Source organism: Haliotis rubra, unplaced genomic scaffold (genome assembly GCF_003918875.1).
Source record: "Haliotis rubra isolate DU_JTF1 unplaced genomic scaffold, ASM391887v1 Scf44, whole genome shotgun sequence".
In the NCBI taxonomy this organism is placed as follows: Eukaryota; Metazoa; Mollusca; class Gastropoda; order Lepetellida; family Haliotidae; genus Haliotis; species Haliotis rubra.
The window spans coordinates 446,140-469,910 of record NW_025767124.1 but is presented as its reverse complement, the minus strand read 5'-3'; the positions used below and the strand labels follow the sequence as shown (position 1 = coordinate 469,910).

General features: G+C 40.4%; 1 protein-coding gene across 2 annotated transcripts in view; it reads left to right on the top strand.

The window, feature by feature from the left end:
* The window catches only part of LOC124289321 (stress-activated protein kinase JNK-like), an 82,875-nt gene that overhangs the window by 17,931 nt on the left and 41,173 nt on the right, over positions 1 to 23,771 (top strand). For both annotated transcript variants that reach the window (XM_046725931.1, XM_046725933.1), the window contains exon 3: positions 15,635 to 15,764. In XM_046725931.1, coding sequence (XP_046581887.1) covers positions 15,635 to 15,764 — 130 coding nt within the window. The remainder of the gene's footprint in view (positions 1 to 15,634; positions 15,765 to 23,771) is intronic.

The following is a 23,771-nucleotide window of genomic DNA, read 5'->3' as shown; positions in this document are numbered from 1 at the left end:
ACCCATCACCAAGCAGGAACCCAGCACCACGACAGACAAAGTTGGACGGGCTGCATCTCATGTTTAGCGGGTTTCAAATCTAATCGCATCATGCATTAAAGTGTATCTGAGAGGTTTACAAGGTCTTTGTGGGGTGATGCTTGCTCAAGGTCGCTGCTTTTAACTTAGAATACAATAAATCCTTGGCTTCTCAGCCAAAAGGATAGATTGGTGCTGTTTTTGTCAGGACAGGAGTTGTTAGGATTCCACATAGTCGTTACCCTTTCGTGCATTTAGCTCAGTAAGCTATCACTTGTTGCATCCATGGAGTCTCTCTTGTGTTTCTAGCTTGTTAAATGATTTTATGGGTACAATTTACTGGAAACCTTGCAAGCCATTGGATGATATCTTTAAAGAATTGTACTCATTATTGGAAAAAGGTTGTGTGCAATTGTGTGGGCCGAGACTGAGTTATTATGAAACTGATTTGATTTTTTCTTTGTCTGAATTTTGCATGTTTCATTAAGATTTGAAAAAATATTTTTAGAATGTGAGTTAGTTAAAAGTTTGTTATTATATATTTGCAAAATAAATAGAATGGAGTATGTATTTTTATGCAGACATTTGACTTTTTCTTAATCAAAATTATTTCTAATAATTACACAAACAGGTAACTGACATACATTTTGAATTTCCTTTCGTGGAAGATTGAGCTTCTTTTTGTAAATCGAATCCTTTAAAATAGTGATAGCCAAATTCTAACAAAATCTCAACACATTGTGCAGGTCTAAATTACAAAAGTACAGCTTGTTCAGCTTGACCTGAGCTACTTTACATATGCATGACCCGGGAGGTCAAATGGCACAAACGGCAGATCGGGTTATCTTCATTAAATAGGGGTGCAGAGAATGTTATTAATGTTGCGTCCATGAGAAGCATGCATACATTATAGATTCGTTACAGAACTTGTCCCGGAAAACAACACTTCAATTATCACTTTTTCTATTTCATGTTCAACTGCAATATTTCTGTCCCAGTAGTCGCTGTCCAAATTTTCAACATGAGCACAACAATCATCTAACAAAGGTGCACCCCTTCACAATAATAGACCCAACCAGTTGTGACACGTCACACAATTCATTAGTATTCACATGATCAGGTCAAGCTGAAAAAGCTGTACCTTTGTCATCGAAATTATGTATTCTGAATTTTGTGATTGAATATTTGAAAACCAAATTGTGTCTTTTGTCCCCAGTGTAACACAACCTCTTCCTTTGCATTTTTCATAGCCTATTTTGCATTTTCATGAATGTGAAAAATTGTGAAATATCCGGGAAACCTGTTGTGGAATCTTGATATGTGATTCTGTCTACCTTCCAGAGTCATCTCTCTGAATTAGGAGCCCCTCTCAATCTATACATCAAACTTAAAAAGTATTTGGCAAATAATTTCCATTGATCCTGGTTTGTGTGACCCAGCACCAGCTGTCGGGGAAGCAGAGTTTATTGATGTCGAAAAAATCGTCAACTAATGATGTGTGGCGATGAAATCTGCGAAGCTTTCTCAGCATGACTTTCTATAAATGTCATCGTTTCCGTTATCACAGTCCTTTTCTCGACATTTGGCTTAAGTGAAGTCTTCAAGTTTAGCACTTAATTTCACTTTCATGTTATATTTTATTTCATTTTTACTGACTAAATGTAAAGGTCATGAGATCCCAGTCCTTTCATGATTAATAAATTTAAAAGGAATCAAATTAACAAGAGAAATTGTAAATATGTTTAAGAAGGTGATGGTTAAGAAACGGATGTGTTATTCAATGAAATGTTTTGATGCCCTGTTCCATTAGATAGTTTTGTGGTTCTGCTTCAGAACATGTTTATAAAAACTGGTACCCAAAAAAATCTCTAATCAGGTACCTTTAGTGATTTATGTATAAACTTACTGGAAGAAATAAGTCAGGTGGGTCGTTGTGTGTCGTCGTTTGACATAACAGAAACATGGTCTGACGTGACACCCACATGGTCTGACGTGACACCCACATGGTCTGACATGACACCCACATGGTCTGACATGACACCCACATTGTTTGATGTGACACCCACATGGTTTGACATGACACCCACATGGTCTCACATGGTCTGACATGACACCCACATGGTCTGACATGACACCCACATGGTCTGACATGACACCCACATGGTTTGACATGACACCTACATGGTCTGACATGACACCCACATGATCTGACATGACACCCACATGGTCTGACATGACACCCACATGGTCTGACATGACACCTACATGGTCTGACATGACACCCACATGATCTGACATGACACCCACATGATCTGACATGACACCCACATGGTCTGACTTGACACCCACATGATCTGACATGACACCCACATGGTCTGAATTGACACCCACATGATCTGACATGACATCCACATGGTCTGACATGACACCCACATGGTCTGACATGACACCCACATGATCTGACATGACATCTACATGGTCTCGTCTGACATGACACCCACATGATCTGACATGACATCTACATGGTCTGACATGACACCCACATGGTTTGACATGACACCCACATGGTGTGACATGACACCTACATGGTCTGATGTGACACCCACATGATCTGACATGACACCCACATGATCTGGCATGACACCCACATTTTTTGACATGACAATGACGTTGGCTGATGCGGGGGAAGGTGGTGTTGGTCCAAGACCTTTATAAAACCCATGAACCAAGGTGAGATGTAATCAGGGCAAACTGAAATTCAAACTATCGATTGTAGGATATTGGAACAGATCGTAACCCTGCAGTGAATTCCGACACTGTTGATGCTTGGGCCACCAATACCTCCACATTTGTGTTGACATTCTTAATTTGGGATTCATGTTGTATTCATATACATTTCCTTCAGTCTCTATAAGCTGGGTGGTGGGGTAGTCAAGTGGTTAAAGCGTGAACTCGTCACGCTGAAGGCCCAGGTTTGTTTCTCCACATGGGTACAATGTGTGAAGCCAATTTCTGGTGTCCCCCGCTGTGAAATTGCTTGAATATTGTTATAAGTGGCGTAAAACTCAACTCACTGATTCACTCACTCTATGAGCTGTTATATTCCCTACTTTCTAGCCCTCCCTGCAATGCTAAAGCCCTAAATGAGGACAGGTTCCTCAATCTCCCAACTCACTGGGGATCTTTTCAATGTAAATGGGTTTATTTGTTGCTATCAAAATTATATATATTCAGGAACTAAACGTTACTCTACTACTCAGTTAGCTCACTCACTCACTCACTCACTCAATATTGGTTCATATTGTTGAGGCCACATCACAGTAAACACATCAAACATATCAGCCACTGTGTTAACAAGCCTGGAGATCATATGGCTAGCTGTGTAGCATCAAGTATGAATGGTAATGGATAGACATGCCAGATATGTTGACTAACCACTACCCTGGGGATCTTCCCAAATGGTCCGATTCAATTCCTCGATTGTGTTTCTCCGCAAAATTACAGGTTGCCGTTTGTTCAATGGCAGGTGGCTAGATTGTGAATTATCCTGATCTGGAACAGTCGTAGGTGCTGATGTTAATTATTAACGATGTCATTGCGATCTGACAGCTCTGATACTGGAGTGGGCGATGATCAGGGCTTGTATCATGTGTATGTAGGGCCTAGTACACACTTGTGTAGGTATGTGAAGAAATCTGAAGTGTGTTCACCAGAATCTAACATTGTTCTGTTGTACACATTTGTGTAGGCACATAAAGAGATCTGAAGTGTGTTCACCAGAATCTAACATTGTTCTGTTGTACACACTTTTGTAGGTACGTGAAGAAATCTGAAATGTGTTCGCCAGAATGTAACATTGTTCTGTAGTACACACTTGTGTAGGTATATGAAAAAATCTGAAGTGTGTTCACCAGAATCTAACATTGTTCTGTCTACACTGGTCTAAATATGTTCCATCTCTGTTCTGAGTGTGTTCACTAGAATCTGATGCTGTTCCATTGTACACTATGGTAGGTACGTGGACAGACAAACATAGTGCACCCACCAGGCCAGGCAAGGGTTGTCTTGAGTATATATAGATTAGGTTCCCGCTGTCCTGATGGCTGGCGCAAACCTCTTTGTTGGAGTGATCGGTGAACTCACTGTAGACCAATATCGAAGATTAGAGCCTAGCAGACATTGATGGATTCATGTTGGAACCATGCGTGATTAAAGACTCAAGATTAACATGTAATACTCTTGATGGTAAAATGAGGACAAGTGGCTTATGTCTGATGCTTCGTCGTAATTAAACTGTTGCTTGTTGCCAAAATTTAACGTGCAGTGTGAAAAACAGGTTTTTAAAGTGATTGGCTTGCAAGTTATTGATGAATATTGGTAGTAATATACACTGTGATTCATTCACCCACTCATCCAATCAGCCACCAAAATTAGAAACACTAGCCCTTACAGCCACGCACTAACCTATCCACCCACTTACCCACTCACTCAACCACCCACTTTGGTAGACTGTCGGTTATACCTGATGTCATGGGATCATATGGTAGTAGTGTGTGACCTTACGTAGGTGACCACTCAGATATGACACAGTGTGTCATATGGTAGCAGTGTGTGACCTTATTGCGTCAGTATACTCACTCACTCACTCAGATATGACACAGTGTCAGAAGGGATCATATGGTAGCAGTGTGTGACCGTACATTAATAAGTAAGTATACTCACTCACTCACTCACTCAGATATGACAGTGTTGTATGGTAGCGACTGTCATTATTATACTCACTCACTCACTCACTCACTCAGATATGACACAGTGTCAGAAGGGATCATATGGTAGCAGTGTGTGACCGTACATTGTAGGCGTCAGTATACTCACTCACTCACTCACTCAGATATGACACAGTGTCAGAAGGGATCATATGGTAGCAGTGTGTGACCGTACATTGTAGGCGTCAGTATTCTCACTCACTCACTCACTCACTCAGATATGACACAGTGTCAGAAGGGATCATATGGTAGCAGTGTGTGACCATACATTGTAGGCGTCAGTATACTCACTCACTCACTCACTCAGATATGACACAGTGTCAGAAGGGATCATATGGTAGCAGTGTGTGACCAGTATTGTAGGCATCAGTATACTCACTCACTCACTCACTCAGATATGACACAGTGTCAGAAGGGATCATATGGTAGCAGTGTGTGACCTTACATTGTAGGCGTCAGTATACTCACTCACTCACTCAGATATGACACAGTGTCAGAAGGGATCATATGGTAGCAGTGTGTGACCATACATTGTAGAGTGTGTCAGTATACTCACTCACTCACTCACTCAGATATGACACAGTGTCAGAAGGGATCATATGGTAGCAGTGTGTGACCCGTACATTGTAGGTGTCAGTATCACTCACTCACTCACTCACTCAGATATGACACAGTGTCAGAAGGGATCATATGGTAGCAGTGTGTGACCGTACATTGTAGGCGTCAGTATACTCACTCACTCACTCACTCAGATATGACACAGTGTCAGAAGGGATCATATGGTAGCAGTGTGTGACCATACATTGTAGGCGTCAGTATACTCACTCACTCACTCACTCAGATATGACACAGTGTCAGAAGGGATCATATGGTAGCAGTGTGTGACCGTACATTGTAGGCGTCAGTATACTCACTCACTCACTCACTCAGATATGACACAGTGTCAGAAGGGATCATATGGTAGCAGTGTGTGACCATACATTGTAGGTGTCAGTATACTCACTCACTCACTCACTCAGATATGACACAGTGTCAGAAGGGATCATATGGTAGCAGTGTGTGACCATACATTGTAGGTGTCAGTATACTCACTCACTCACTCACTCCAGATATGACACAGTGTCAGAAGGGATCATAAGGGATCATATGGTAGCAGTGTGTGACCATACATTGTAGGCGTCCAGTATACTCACTCACTCACTCACTCACTCAGATATGACACAGTGTCAGAAGGGATCATATGGTAGCAGTGTGTGACCATACATTGTGGTGTCAGTATACTCACTCACTCACTCACTCAGATATGACACAGTGTCAGAAGGGATCATATGGTAGCAGTGTGTGACCGTACATTGTAGGCGTCAGTATACTCACTCACTCACTCACTCCAGATATGACACAGTGTCAGAAGGGATCATATGGTAGCAGTGTGTGACCATACATTGTAGGCATCAGTATTCTCACTCACTCACTCAGATATGACATGGTGTCAGAAGGGATCATATGGTAGCAGTGTGTGACCATACATTGTAGGTGTCAGTATACTCACTCACTCACTCAGATATGACACAGTGTCAGAAGGGATCATATGGTAGCAGTGTGTGACCGTACTTGTAGGCGTCAGTATATTCACTCACTCACTCACTCAGAGCTGGACCCGTGAAGGTCCAGGTTAGAATATTGATCTTCAGTAACCCATGCTTGTCGTAAGAGACAACTAACGGGATCGGGTGGTCAGGCTTGCTGACTTGGTTGACACATGTCATCGGTTCCCAATTGCGCAGATCGATGCTCATGCTGTTGATCACTGGATTGTCTGGTCCAGACTCGATTATTTACAGACTGTCGCCATATAGCTGGAATATTGCTGAGTGCAGCGTAAAACTTAACTCACTCACTCGCTCACACAGAGCTGACACAGAGTATCATAAGGGATCATGGTAGCACTAGCAGTGTGTAACCTTACGTAGTAAGTGTCTGTATACTCACTCACTTTCCAATCACTTTGTTCAAAACAGAACATAATAGATGTAATCATGAAGTATTTGCATTTATCAGTACATAATGCAGTATTTAGCAGTGAAAGACATCTTTCAGACCGACGCCAGTAAGTAGGATAACAGCACATATAGACATGGATGGCCCAGTGTCCTCCACTTGCTGCATTCTGAGTGTACTGTATCACACGGATCAATAGCTGTGGTTCAGGAAATATCGGTGCCATCGATCCTGTCTACCATTCTGTACGATTCCGAAATCTGAAATATATATTCTCATCAGTGATTCAGGAGCTGACTGTGTCCACCATCTTGCGTGTTTATCACCCTTGTGCCCATGCCAGAATTACACACTGTCAACTCTTCATGACAGGCGATCATGATGCTTAAGTTTTACCCAATACCATTAACTGATAGTCAAGTATAGAGGAGCTTGAAGGGCCTCTTTGTGCAATGCATTTAACTTAATGCCCAGTCAGAAAGGATATGGTACTGTTTTTATGACTTGACTAGAGCTCATTGTGATGTTTTATGACTAAATTCTGGGTAGGGTTCTTGATGGCTCTGTCATCTGAGGCACAGCAGAGTTCCATAGCTTAGACATGCAAGGAAAACATTATCTGAGTATGTATTGAGGCTTGTTCCATAAGCACCATGTGCCCATGTTAGCAATGTTTATCAAAGCAGAAAGCCTGCATCAAGCAGTGCCCACAATTACACAGTTATATTACCAAAGTTTTCTGCAAAGCATTATTGAACCAATAACCTGTCAACTAAATTCACTGCTGCTGCTAATGATGATGATCATTATGATCATGAAGAATAATGAGGGTCATTATATAGACCTTTTGCAAATGACGACCTAACAGGATTATAACTTCTTTTTTGTGGATTTATTGTCTGTAAATAGGTACGTACAAAACTTAATAATGACTAAGAGCAAAATATTTTGAAATAATGAAAACTGTATACTTTAATATGTATTTTATTGATCATTTATAACAAAGTGGCTGTAATCGTTGTAGTAAACTTCCAGGCAGGTGTACGGGTAGCCTAGATGGTTGACAAAGCTTTGGTAAGAGGGCTCCGCTGTAACTTGTAAGAGTCCTGAGTTCGACTTCCACATGGGCACTAATGTAAGATAAGCCCATTTCTGGTGTCCCCCGCCGTGATATTGCTGGAATATTGCTAAAAGCGGCGTAAAATTAAACTCAGTCAGTCAGTAAACTTCCAGGCAGGTGTACCGCTAACTTGTAAGATGGTCCTGACAGTAAACTTCCAGGCAGGTGTACCGCTAACTTGTAAGATGGTCCTGACAGTATACTTCCAGGCAGGTGTACCGCTAACTTGTAAGATGGTCCTGACAGTATACTTCCAGGCAGGTGTACCGCTAACTTGTAAGATGGTCCTGACAGTAAACTTCCAGGCAGGTGTACCGCTAACTTGTAAGATGGTCCTGACAGTAAACTTCCAGGCAGGTGGCTAACTTGTAAGATGGTCCTGACAGTAAAAGGCTTACCGCCTTGTAAGATGGTCCTGACAGTAAACTTCCAGGCAGGTGTAACTAACTTGTAAGATGGTCCTGACAGTAAACTTCCAGGCAGGTGTACCGCTAACTTGTAAGATGGTCCTGACAGTAAACTTCCAGGCAGGTGTACTGCTAACTTGTAAGATGGTCCTGACAGTATACTTCCAGGCAGGTGTACCGCTAACTTGTAAGATGGTCCTGACAGTAAACTTCCAGGCAGGTGTACCGCTAACTTGTAAGATGGTCCTGACAGTAAACTTCCAGGCAGGTGTACCGCTAACTTGTAAGATCGTCCTGACAGTAAACTTCCAGGCAGGTGTACCGCTAACTTGTAAGATCGTCCTTACAGAGCACTGACGACCTGAAAAATACTTTCGTGAAATTGTATCTCATATCTCGACCCCCTTCCACAGACTGCTTGTTTTGGTCCTTAAAATTCTGCTTATCTACGGTAATATACGGTAGAGCTTCAAAAACTTAAACTAATTTTGAATATTCGATAACTTAACTGGAGTATGTAGATGATATTATTTTTGATGAGTAAATATTATGTAGGTTATGTTGAAATCAAGTGGTGTTCCATTACTAAGATAATGACTAATGGCTGAATTGCTTTGTAAATAACACAGAACACTATGAAGATGTTTTGTTTATAAATGATTCAGGTAATCTGCAAGGTTTCAGTTGATGGTTGTGGGAAATGGAAATCATTGGAACAGGAGTGTTGTCTCGTATGATGCTCCCAACAATAATGTTCCTCTACTCAAAATGATTCATTTCAGTCTCAGGGATTTACAGGACGCGAATTCCTGCATCCTATACGCATAAAAATTGACAATGGAAATTTAATAAGCATCCAGGGGGAAGCAGAAAACGTCCAAATACTTTTTGTAAAATTTCAATCAAGTAGCAATAAGTTATCACAGAGTTTGGTACTAGCTGGGTTATGGTATCATTTGCAATTTAATTACTGTGATGTGATGATCATGATACACAATACAATAACAGTAATTGAATTACAACGATATTACAACATAGTATTATTAATAATATTTAAGTGTCTGGGACCCCCATTTTGTAGTCCAGGACCCCTAAAAATTAAGAGTATGAGTCCCAGGGACCCTCAAATACAGGACTTGAGGAAAATCCCTGCAGTCGTGTCTTCAATAGTTAACGACATTGAGTGATTGAATACTTTGACAAATCCTGACTGCATGAAAACTAATTATCATTCTGAGACCCGTGAAGGTCCGGGTTAGAATTGCTCTTCAGTAACCCATGCTTGTCGTAAAAGGCGACTAACGGAATCGGGTGGTCAGGCTCGCTGGATTACGTTGACACATGTCATCGTATCCCAATTGCGTAGATCAATGTTCATGCTGTTGATCCCTGGATTGTCTGGTCCAGACTCGATTATTTACAGACCGCCGCCATATAGCTGGAATATTGCTGAGTGCGGCGTAAAACTAAACTCACTTGCTCATATTATTCTGAAAAAGATGGGCATTTATTCAGGAACTACGGGATCTATATGGACAGACAGCTTTGATAACATGCAGTTAATTGCATATTCCCAGTATGCGACCTTTCTGTATACCTTCTCAAAATCAATGTCAAGAAAAATTATATCTGACCTGGGGTGATTAACGAATCAATATACGTAAAAATGAACCATTTCTTCAAACGACAGACCTAACTAGCTATGTAGCCAAAAATAGTTTAATATGGAAGGTGCCCTTTTCACCTCCTTAGTTATCTCAACTCAACTAGCATCTTCCAGGGTTAGTGTGACCTGGTGTTCTTCAGCTTCAAGGTTTACAATTCTTGGTGATGTAATCTTAAGATTTTAAAAAGTTGCTCAAATTCCAGTGTTGGAATCTACATGCTTAAAGGAATGTGCAGCAGTGTTTGTGTATTTATGGCATACAGTTATTTTGTTGCTCTTTCCTCCTATATACCTCCTCGGTATGTGGTGGCTCAGTTGTGAAGTGTTCCATTGTCCCACTGGAGGCATTGGTTCAGTTCTCCATATGCTAACAATGTATTTACACCTAGTGTTAGTATGTGTTGGCTCAGTTGTGAAAGTGTTCCCTCGTCCCACTGAAGGCATCGGTCAGTTCCATTGTCCCACTGTTAAGGCATGAAAGTGGTTCAGTTCTGAAGGCATATGTTCTCCTAACAATGTATTTACACCTAGTGTTAGTATGTGTTGGCCCAGTTGTGAAAGTGTTCCATTGTCCCACTGAAGGCATTGGTTCAGTTCTCCATATGCTAACAATGTATTTACACCTAGTGTTAGTATGTGTTGGCCCAGTTGTGAAAGTGTTCCCTCGTCCCACTGAAGGCATTGGTTCAGTTCTCCATATGCTAACAATGTATTTACACCTAGTGTTAGTATGTGTTGGCCCAGTTGTGAAAGTGTTCCATTGTCCCACTGAAGGCATCGGTTCAGTTCTCCATATGCTAACAATGTATTTACACCTAGTGTTAGTATGTGTTGGCCCAGTTGTGAAAGTGTTCCATTGTCCCACTGAAGGCATTGGTTCAGTTCTCCATATGCTAACAATGTATTTACACCTAGTGTTAGTATGTGTTGGCCCAGTTGTGAAAGTGTTCCCTCGTCCCACTGAAGGCATTGGTTCAGTTCTCCATATGCTAACAATGTATTTAGTGTTCCCTCGTCCCACTAGTGTTAGTATGCTAACAATGTATTTACACCTAGTGTTAGTAAGTTGTGAAAGTGTTCCATTGTCCCACTGAAGGCATTGGTTCAGTTCTCCATATGCTAACAATGTATTTACACCTAGTGTTAGTATGTGTTGGCCCAGTTGTGAAAGTGTTCCATTGTCCCACTGAAGGCATTGGTTCAGTTCTCCATATGCTAACAATGTATTTACACCTAGTGTTAGTATGTGTTGGCCCAGTTGTGAAAGTGTTCCATTGTCCCACTGAAGGCATTGGTTCAGTTCTCCATATGCTAACAATGTATTTACACCTAGTGTTAGTATGTGTTGGCCCAGTTGTGAAAGTGTTCCATTGTCCCACTGAAGGCATTGGTTCAGTTCTCCATATGCTAACAATGTATTTACACCTAGTGTTAGTAGGGCCCAGTTGTGAAAGTGTTCCATTGTCCCACTGAAGGCATTGGTTCAGTTCTCCATATGCTAACAATGTATTTACACCTAGTGTTAGTATGTGTTGGCCCAGTTGTGAAAGTGTTCCCTCGTCCCACTGAAGGCATTGGTTCAGTTCTCCATATGCTAACAATGTATTTACACCTAGTGTTAGTATGTGTTGGCCCAGTTGTGAAAGTGTTCCATTGTCCCACTGAAGGCTTTGGTTCAGTTCTCCATATGCTAACAATGTATTTACACCTAGTGTTAGTATGTGTTGGCCCAGTTGTGAAAGTGTTACCTCGTCCCACTGAAGGCATTGGTTCAGTTCAATGTGTGAAGAATTGTTTGGTGTAATAATGCTGGAATATTGCCCAAAATCAAACTAGCTCATTACACCTGTATCTGCTGGAAAAATACCTTATGTTACCGACAGATACTTGTTAAGGGTATGATTGAATCGTTACCCTCTGTGTAGTAAGTTGTGAGGAAGTATCAGTGCTGCAGTTTAACTGTATTAAGAGTGAGTGAGTGTAGTTTTACACTGCTTTTATTGCAGCAATGTCACGGAGGGGGACACCAAAAATGGGCATTGCACCCATGTACCTGAGCCTTCAGCAAGACAAGCAAATGCTTTAACCATTAGGCTACCCCTGCCCCTAACTGTATTATGAAGAGATTTAGTTTGGTAACGCCAAAGTGAAAATGTGGACGATTTGTTCGTACACAAACACAGATTTATCTTTGTACACTATCATTGGATAGGAAAATCTTTCCCTTACATCCAACAGAATGCCTTTGTTGACAGAAGCTATGATATTATCAGCTCAGCTGAGCCCTTGGTTACAGGGATTTGTTGCTATGCTTTGTGAAAACAGAAATGCATCATTTTTCCAATTTGTACCTAATTTCTATAAATTACATCGCAAGATCGGGAGTATTGTTGCTTGAGCTTTTGTTACTCTGTTTAAAGGTTCATTGTCACATAGGTTGGACACCCACTTACACTGGTTAAAGTGACACTGACATTGGTTGGACACCCACTTACACTGGTTAAAGTGACACTGACATTGGTTGGACACCCACTTACACTAGTTAAAGGGACACTGACATTGGTTGGACACCCACTTACACTGGTTAAAGGGACACTGACATCGGTTGGACACCCACTTACACTGGTTAAAGTGACACTGACATTGGTTGGACACCCACTTACACTGGTTAAAGGGACACTGACATTGGTTGGACACCCATTTACACTGGTTAAAGGGACACTGACATTGGTTGGACACCCACTTACACTGGTTAAAGGGATGTTGACATTGGTTGGACACCCACTTACACTAGTTAAAGTGACACTGACATTGGTTGGACACCCACTTACACTGGTTAAAGGGATGCCGACATTGGTTGGACACCCACTTAAAGGGACGTTGACATTGGTTGGACACCCACTTACACTAGTTAAAGTGACACTGACATTGGTTGGACACCCACTTACACTGGTTAAAGGGATACTGACATTGGTTGGACACCCACTTACACTGGTTAAAGGGATACTGACATTGGTTGGACAACCTCTTTCACTGGTTAAAGTGACACTGACATTGGTTGGACACCCACTTACACTGGTTAAAGGGACGTTGACATTGGTTGGACACCCACTTACCACTGGTTAAAGGGACACTGACATTGGTTGGACACCCACTTACACTGGTTAAAGGGATGCTGACATTGGTTGGACACCCACTTACACTGGTTAAAGGGATGCTGACATTGGTTGGACACCCATTTTACACTGGTTAAAGGGATGCTGACATTGGTTGGACACCCACTTACACTGGTTAAAGGGATGCTGACATTGGTTGGACACCCACTTACACTGGTTAAAGGGATGCTGACATTGGTTGGACACCCACTTACACTGGTTAAAGGGATGCTGACATTGGTTGGACACCCACTTACACTGGTTAAAGGGATACTGACATTGGTTGGACACCCACTTTACACTGGTTAAAGGGATACTGACATTGGTTGGACACCCACTTACACTGGTTAAAGGGATACTGACATTGGTTGGACAACCACTTACACTGATTAAAGGGACACTGACATTGGTTGGACACCCACTTACACTGGTTAAAGGGATGCTGTCAATGGTTGGACACCCACGTTACACTGGTTAAAGGGACGCTGACATGGGTTGGACCCACTTTACTCTTTTTAAAGTAAACTGTCTGGATCCTACTGGTTAAGGGACACATGGGCGATCCCCATAAACCTAAACACCTGTCACTTTATCACCCACACTCTCACCAGCAATACAAGTCTGCAAGGTTTCTATAGCGGATAGCCTACACAGAGTTCTGCAGAAATTCAGCAAACAGGACACAAGTTCTGCAAAAGCTTTAACACACCATCCACTGGCTTCATAAAAATATGTATATTTTAAACAAGAGCTGGCACAAAGACATATCCAATTTTAATGAGATGTTGTGTCCTGAATACTTTGAACTATATGTCAATATTTTAGTTCAGTTTTATTATATATTCTTCATATATACAATTGATAATTTATGCAGAATTAATGAAAGTGATGTAAAGATGTTTGATGAAAACGGAAAAGTGAGATTCTCTGTTCATATGATTATTAAAATTATGCTCAAGAAGGTATAATTTCCTTGATGATGTCTTTTCATTTCTTGTGTGGGGCTGTGGGATAGCCTAGTGGTTAAAGCGTTGACTTGTCACGCCGAAGACCCGGGTTCGAGTCCCCACATGGGTACAATGTGTGAAGCCCATTTCTGGTGTTTCCCGCCGTGATGTTTCTGGAATATTGCTAAAAGTGGCATGAAACCAAACTCAGTCAGTCATTTCTTGTGTTGTGGGTTTTAAAATGCATGTTAGTAATTAAAAGAAAAAATGATTAACCCTTCAGTCATGAAGAAACACGGGTATTAGGAGTTGAGCCGACTGTTCCTGACCGGAATAATTATACCCTACCTCATCACTGCCATACCCAATTAACCCTTATTGCTATCTTTGAGTAGCAGCTAGATTAGAATAATGAGTTTCACGTAGAACGAGGTCGTTGGTTTATAGCTGGAGTATGTAAGATGTTATTACTGCCTTCTATTAAATGTTCTGATTGGTATTGAATGAGAAATTAAAATCGTCCCAGGTAAATCACATGAATAGACACACGGAAGAAAGATATTATTAACTTTATTCTATTAACTACATGCTATTACCTATATACTGCAAGTCGTATTTGCTTCTGATGTGCAGGTTGCTGGCAACATAGATGAAAAAAAAAAAATTCATGGTTTCCAAGTCAATCTGTAAACTAGTGTTGGGAATTGGTTAAAATCTCATAATTGATGATTGGTTCATTACAACCGATCAATCATCAAAAATAATTGGTTAGCGGCATTTATGAAATTTGTTAATGCACATAAAAATAGGGAAAAAACATAGTTATTTTGGTTTTTTTGCAAAATTTCACATCTTTAAAGGATGACTAGTATGTTAGGAACATAAATTTCTTGGAGCCTTTAAGATAAATTTAATCATGACTTGAAACGAGCTTGTAGTGCTTACAAAATGTAACAGACAAAACCAACCATGTGAAAAATATTGTTAATGAAAACAAGTGTTCCAAAATTGGTTGTGTTTGATTATGACTGACTGACTGACTGACTGAGTTTAGTTTTACGCCGCTTTTAGCAATATTCCAGCAATATCACGGCCGGGGACACCAGAAATGGGCTTAACACATTGTGCCCATGTGGGGAATCGAATTAATCGGACGAGCCAACGCTTTAACCCAGGCTACTGTAAACCGTTTGATTATGAGAAAAATGATCGAATGCTTGGTCGCTTTGTTCTTGTACATAAGAATCGGACCACCACTACTCTAAACCACAAATATGTTTTGTTCTTGTACATAAGAATAACCTAAACAGTCTGTAATCTAACTGAAATATGACATATTCCATTTTTCTTTCTTTCCATATGTTACTTCCTTTTAGTGTGTGTGGTGAGATAATTGATGTAAATTTGCCAACTACAAGATTCTTCATTTGCCATAGATACTAACGAACCAGGGTTTCAAGAATCACAGTGCAGGTTTTTGTCTAAGGATTTGTTGGCCTTGTTCATGTCTACCATGTCTTGCAATGACCAATAATTGTTACTCCATGTCTGTTTCAGTGCGGCTTGCGACACACAGTCCGGTCACATGGTGGCCATCAAGAAGCTGAGCCGGCCCTTCCAGAATGTCACACACGCTAAGCGTGCATATAGGGAATTTGTGCTCATGAAATTGGTCAACCATAAGAATGTGAGTAACATGTTTTCAACACTTTTTTTTCACATTTTTGTCTATGTTCAAATTATGTTGATGTCAACATTTGATTGGTTTGTTGTTTAACTCAGCAATATTCCAGTTACATATGGCAGCTGTACCAAGTCAGCGAGCCTGACCACCCGATCCCGTTAGTCGCCTCTCATGCCAAGCATGGGTTACTGAAGATCAATTCTAACCCAGATCTTCATGGTTGATGGAAAGAAGTATGTGAACAGCTGGTCGAGGTGTGAGATAAGGTGCATCAGGGGTGGAAATAACTTTAAAATTGCAAGTGTACTCCGGTACAGTGGCACATGTAAAATCACTTGCCCTGATAATTTTTCAACTATACCGGCCATTTTCTTGTTGATTTGTCAAATAAACAACATAATTAACATTGGAGAAGTACAGTGTGATATACAAATTTGCTTATAGAAAAAAAACACTGGCAATGGGTTATTTCCACCCCTGTGCATAGATTGTGAGAACAGCAATGATCCAGCACTATTACAGTCTGTAACAGTCCAGTATCAGTCAAATCAACACCGATATGAATCAGTTTGCTTTGTAAAGTTGTGCCCTTTGGGCATACCAGAAACTTATGATAATGGATTTGAATTCCCATTCCCCCTGTTTATGTTTCTAAGTTTGCCAGCACCATACCTGTGCTTGTGGATGTAGCCAAACTAGTAAACGTCTGAGATGCCTTAGCTGGAATAACGGTCAAATTCACCTCACCTCACTCCACCCCACCTCACCCCTTCCCATCCAATCTCACCCCACCCCACCCCACCTCATCTCATCTCATCCCATCCCATCCCATTCCACTTCACCTCATCCAACCTCACCCAACCTCACCACACCTCACCCATGTTGCCTGACCTAACATTGACTGAAAGTGATGAGGATTAAGAGCCCACATAAAGTCACCAGCTATCACTAGACAAACAACCTTCCTGACAAAAAAACATAATAAAGTGTGGTTAGTTTTAAAATATTCATCAAGGAGGCACGACTCTCATAGCACTTCTCATATTGATCTCATGAAGCGATGGCTCCAAGCAAGTCTGTAACGACTTTCTGCTGTTGCGCCTTAGCTTATCACGTTGTCTACTAACAGTTGACCACATGGAGATAGAGAGGGCCCCTTCTTGCCCCCGGCCAAAGTGTCGGCACACTCAGCCAGCTCATTATGTTGGAGGAAGTTGTACTGTATCCTGTTACAAGCACACACATCTCAGTCCGGGATCAGTTTATGAGAATACGATTGGTTGTGGTGTTTGGACTGTGGGTTATCAGGCTAATGTAAGTGTTTTATATGCAGTACTAGTTGACTCGGACAAAGTGGTCCGTTGTTACTGACATAATTTGTTAGCCTTTCAAGCTGGGTCGATGATGAAGTTCAGAGTCTCAGGTCAAGATTCCTAGCTAGTATACTTTTTGATTGGGGATACTTTCGGTGATATTGATGGTATTTGAAATAGATTATTGTCAATCACAGGTTTCTCCTCATCCAAGAATTCCTCATATTTGCTTTAGTTGGGGTTCTTGGGCAGACAAGGTCTTCATCTTTGCCCCTTGCGGGCAGTAGAAGGTGGAGTAGGTCCCTGTGCCTCACCCTCAACCTTGTGGCAATCTCCTAATCTCTGCTCCTTTTGGGGATTATAGGATAGGTTCCCTCATCCTTACCCTTGTGGGGATTATAGGATAGGTTCCCTCATCCTTACCCTTGTGGGGATTATAGGATACCCTTGTGGGGATTATAGGATAGGTTCCCTCATCCTTACCCTTGTGGGGATTATAGGATAGGTTCCCTCATCCTTACCCTTGTGGGGATTATAGGATAGGTTCCCTCATCCTTACCCTTGTGGGGATTAGAGGATAAGTACAGGAACCAGAGACTCTGGATGTCATTCTTGCCCCTTGTTTGGAGTAGTCTGTCTCTGAAATAATTTGTTAGCCTTCCCCAAACCTAGGTTGAAGGTGTTGATCAGTCTCAGGCCAAGATATTGTCCATTATAGAATAGGCTGCATGAGCCTTGCCTTTGACCCTTTGTGGGGTTAACAGAGAAGAAAAGGTCCCTTGTATGTCCTCAGTCTTCCTTGTGGAAGGTCATAAAATTACATTACACGACTCGTGAGGATCTGGGTTAGAATTGATCTTCAGCAACCCATCCTTGTAATAAAAGGCAACTTATGGGACCGGGTGGTCAGGCTCGCTTACTTTGTTGACACAAGTCATCATATCCATATTGCTGATGTCGATGCTCATGTTGTCGATCACTGGACATTTGATGTAATTGTCGGAATATATTGCTTCTTAAAACATTGATTGATTGTTGTTTAACCCAACACTCGGCAATATTCCAGCTATATGACTGGTCTGTAAATAATCAAATCTGGACCAGACAATCCAGTGATCAACATCATAGGATACGATGACATGTGTCAACCAAGTCAGTGAGCCTGACCACCCGATACCGTTAGCTGCCTCTTGTGACAAGCATGGGTTGTTGAAGACAAATTCTTACTTGGATCTTAATGGGTTGCTTCTTAAACATAATTCTTTTAACAGTAATAATAAATTCCCATAATATTATATATTTAGTTAAGGCCAGACCAATTTTATTTCATGTTTGTCCTCAGGAAACATAAAAGCAGGAAGGAAAAAAACAATAATCACCAAAGTAATATTCCTTTTAAATACTAAAAGTATTTTACTTTTGGCAATTTATGAAGTGTATATGGAGCAAACAACAATAAAAAAAAATTGGGGGGTAAGTTTACATTTTTGGCCAATTCAGGATTTTATTTTTTGAGCGGGGAAAATAAGGTTTTTTTTATTATCATTATTCTTGAAAAAATACGACCGGTGGATCCGCAAAACAAGAAATATAATTGGTCTGGCCTAAGGTATAAACTATAGGTTATATGTTTAAACTGATGATAACTGGAAGTGTAGCAATATGGAACTTTGGACCAGTAATGATGGACATTTCTATTGGTTTTATCAGTCTTATCACTTAAAGTTAAGATTTTCTGCAGTCTTGCTATTTTCATCAAAAAAATGTTATGTTGACAGGAAAAGGTCAGGCTACGACAAATATGACTTGTAATGAATCGAAGTATGGCATTAAGGATATATGTATCTGTTTTCTGTTGATTCCTGGACATTTCAGGTCGTCAATACCGGTAATCTTATCATGGTTGATGTAAAGAATGTTGAGTTAGAGCTATCACACATGATTTTTCCAAAAGTGATGTAAAAAAATGTTGAATGTAATTTTGTGTAAAATTTATAAAATAGGTTACAGTCATCACCCTAGGTATACAACAATACTTTTTGGAACCAGTTTGTGGAATGACAGGATTAAGTTATCTCTACAATCACCTGATACCTGGCTCTTTGATGTTGGATCCTGAATACTAAATTGCAAAACAAGCATCATCAAGCGTGGTTCTGTGTGTTAAGTGGGGCACGACACTGTTGGTAATTGAAATTCCCTGTCCAGATCGGAAACCGGATTTCCGGATATTTGAAGCATTTTATGTGGTATATATTTCTTTTCACATAAATATCATCTGCTCTGGGTATCTGTGATTGGGTTTAGCTGGGTTCTGCTTTAATTGGTTGTAGGTGTACTTTTTTATTTTGTCTTGGTTGAAGAAACATTTTTTTAATTTTCTCCTTATTGGTAGAATGATATTTTTATCTCTGCTTAAGAAAGTTAAAAAGCCATTTCCCAGTTGAGTGTTATCACCTCGATATTATTAAGAGCTATCAATAATAGATGGGAAATAAAGAGGGACCTTTGATGCTACCATTAATAATACATCATCAGTTTTAGGGCAGACCCCAAAGCTTCCAGAAATTAGGACTAAAATGGCACAAATATTGAATTGAATCCTTAATTTGATGAAATATGCATAAGAGAAAATGGGGTCCTGCAGTATAATTGGTCGAATTGACATTACAATGACAGGGAGAAAAAAGTTGCCTGCAGTTGTCACCAGCTTGGTATAATTGACTCTGAATCACACAGGGACCACTGTTCACAGAGGGGTCAGTGGCATTGACATAGCATGTCACCATTGTGCCTGAGTCATCATGGCAGAACCTTTGGTGACACATCATGGAGGGGGGAAAGGGACTGTTGTTTTAACCTTGTCAGTGATATGACAGCTGTCACTGCGGCCTCAAGTAATCCGAACTTGAACTGACAAACCTGTGCTTGATAGCTTCACCGATGATCAGTGTTATTGGTGTATCGTGATGCAAGGTCATTATGGTTTGGTTCCTCGTGGCAGCTCTTATGACATGCAGGCTTCATTGAAACCTGGTTCTGGAATTACTGGTGCAAAGAATGGCCATTTTGTAATCTCTCAGAAATTCAAGACCTTTCAATCTTTGATGTTTAAGAAGCATTAAATATTGATTAAGATGTAATGAATGAGTGAGTTGGGTTTTGTCGCTTGTAGCAATATTCCAACAATATCACAGTTGGGGATGCCAGAAATGGGCTTTACACATTGTACCCATGTGGAGATTCGAACCCTGGCCTTCAGCATGACGGAGAAAGCTTTAACTGAAAGGTTATCCCACTGTGCCAATTAAGATCCAAGACAATGTTCCAAAGTCACTAGGTATGAAGAAGTTCATGCCCTGTGATAGGTGTACAAACATTCTGACACCCCGTTATGGCAAGACTTTCTTCACTGTCTCTATTAAAAATGCAAGTATTAGGTCATTCCCTTCTTGGGAGAGGTGTAAAGGTAGAAGGGTATCTGCATTATTTATGTATCTTGTCACAGGTTTAGCTTCTATACAAGTGAAGTTCATAATGGTTCTGTGCTGATTGGAATATTTTATGCAAGGTTTACTCTGAAGCAAAGCTTTTTGGATGATGATATCTTTAATTTCTTTGATGGCAATTTAGAAATTTGGAAGTACAATAATAACAAGTTTATGGATAAAAACTTCTATTATTTTGTGAGTGCAGCATTTCAGTACACATTCTTGTACCATTGTCATACCTGGCAAGGTACAAGATTCGTTATCTAAATGTCCCACCCACAAAATAATCGAGGTTGATATCCATAAATTTGTTATTATTGATAGATCTTTCGAAATGTTTTGAGGAATATTTTTGTTTTTCTGTTGAGCAAGACAGGGCCCTGTCTCTGAACATGACTCATTGAGAAGTGTTTCCATTAAGCGTTGTTTATGTTAGCACTGTCATGACAATTCTAGACTGCAGGTTTCACGTAACCGTAGCCTCAGTCCACGGGGAGTATTTTCCGGATTTTTACAGGATCGCAAATCCCGGTAGAATAAATAAAACATAATAAACAAATTGATGTCTAGGTTGAACTGACATGAAAAGTATCTGTCTCTCGCTTTGATTATTTTATCAAAGCTCAAATAGAAATTTATCGTAAATCAGGATCTATATCGCCATATATTTATCTGGGACCAATCATTGAGCCCCAATCTGATCTATCCCGACTGCTTGCAGTCATGTGACCAGAAGCAATTGGAAGAATAGTCCAGCCAGCTAATACGCTGTTTCCCCTTGAATACCAATGAAAAGTGAGGTGTTTATTTCATGGCAAAGGCGTTTCTGGTTCGTTAGCTTGGTATGACTTTCCGTAATAAGACCATACTGCCTGGAGAACCTGAACCAGCAGTGCCATGCTGTTACCAATTTACAGTTGCATGGCTTTGAGTTAAATACACACGTGGTTGAATTTGTTCATCTGCCATGTGATAATTCACGGTTGAGAATTCGATGGAGGATTATTGTTAATGGTGGAATTTTGCCTCAGAGATTGTGTGTTGAAATGGATTTTATGGCTATTTTCGCTGTATATAATTCATTTATCAATATTTTCCTATTCCATGACATATTTACATCATTCAGAAGTATGTTGTGGCTTCAAATGTGTTACTTTTTATGAGGATTTTGTGAATCGGACCAAGCTGACCCAGACATATCTTGCGCAAGCTGTTACTTGTAGCTAAAAGCAAAATGACACAGAAAACCTGAAATGGTTGCCTAAGAATGGTGGTTAACAATTTTACTACATATTGATGATGATGATGATGATGGAATCATGAAGGGCTCGTATCTCAGCTCCCTGAGGAGTATATCTTATGATGGAATTATATTTGATTTGATGTGGAAGACACAACAGTTGGTGTGGAAGACATTGTCTCCCGCAGTCTCTTCACTCCGAGATTGTTGTAAAATCCTTATCCAGTATTTTTTGTACATCCACTGGTGACTACAACTCAACCAGTATACAGCAGAACTGGTGTTGAATCTCATCTGCCAGAAAATGTTTTATCGATCAAATAAAATCTGTTAATGTTTCTTTTGATGTGGCTTGATCAAGCCTGGAGAAGGAAACCAGAAAAACTCCAGAGGAGCGTAATTACATTTTCTCGTCACTATTATCTAACTCTTATTAATTTCGGGGGGTGGGCAGTACAGGCTAGGGACTTCCTACGTTTCTGTATTGATTGTTCTAGGAGCGACACACCATGTAATTGGATGTTGGCAGTGGCACAGTGGGTTCTTCCCAGACAGTTGGTAGTTTGTCCACTCATGTTTATGTGATACGGATGAAAAAGGAAATATATTATCGTCAGTTATAAGGCTGTATAGCGGACACTTTGATACCTAGGGAGAAGGCTTGGGCATTATGCAGTGACTGTTCAAGCCTTTACTGAGTGTATACCTTCTTTAGACTTTCTTATTGAAGAACTTAGGACAGTTACTACTGAAGACACCCTGAATTGATCACATAATACTTCTTAAACACTAGCAATGCAGGAACTTCAGAGTTGAAGTATGAGTTTTATGAATTTATGGTTTAAGAATTTTTATAATTGTATATTTTATTTTAAAAAGTTACCAGTTTTTAAATATTATTTACATTGAAGTTTTTGTAGGGAATAGTGGATGATTTGATTGATTGCTTGTACAGCAAAGTCTTTGATCTTTGTCTGATAATATGTTCTAGCTAAGATTGCTGTCCTGTATTTTGGACATTTAAATATTCATCTTCATAACATATATGGATTGGAGGCTAGGCAGGATGTGTAGTTTATGTGCATTAAACCAAGAGAATGTAATTCGGGTGACAGATGAGCAGATTCATTGTTATTGACAGATATATGTACAGCCCATCCACTATGTCTGGCGGATGAGTACCTTAATACTTAATTATCAGATGAACATACTCTGTTTATTATAATTATCCAATTTCAAAGTAGAAAATCACATTACTGTACAATAAATCGTTTTGGGAGAAGGGGCATAACTCTACCATTGTTTATAGGGTTACTGGCCAATTATGGTAATGATGTAATTTGTTGGGTGCAGTGTCTCTAACAACCTCATTAGGGCTTACCATGCTTGTGCTTTGTGGGATTGTCCCTCACTGATGGTCCGGGAAGGTGATCAATAGGCTACTACGACTTATGGGAGAGGCACGTATTGCACTCGGATCACCATTATATCGGTGAACGGCCAGTTCAGTGTTCCATATATGTTACAAGGATGGACTTGGCCCCTAAGGAACTGGATGCTTAATGTTCATTTGGGGTTGAGAGGGGTCAGTTGTTTTGAGTGAGTGAGTGAGTGTTGTTTTAAGCCACACTCAGCAATATTCCAGCTATATGGCGGCGGTCTGTAAATAATCGAGTATGGACCAGACAATACAGTGATCAACAGCATGAGCATCGATCTGTGCAATTGGGAACTTATGACATGTGTCAACCAAGTCAGTGAGCCTGACCAGCTGATCCTGTTAGTCGCCTCTTACGACAAGCATGGGTTACTGAAGGCTCATTCTAATGCGGACCTTCACGGGTCCACTTGTTTGAGACAGTTTGTTTCATCAGTCACTGCTTCAAGAGCTTATTAATTTTCTCTGAAAAGAATAGGAGTCACTTTTTTTTCACCACATCACATTATTATTTTTTTAATTTATCAG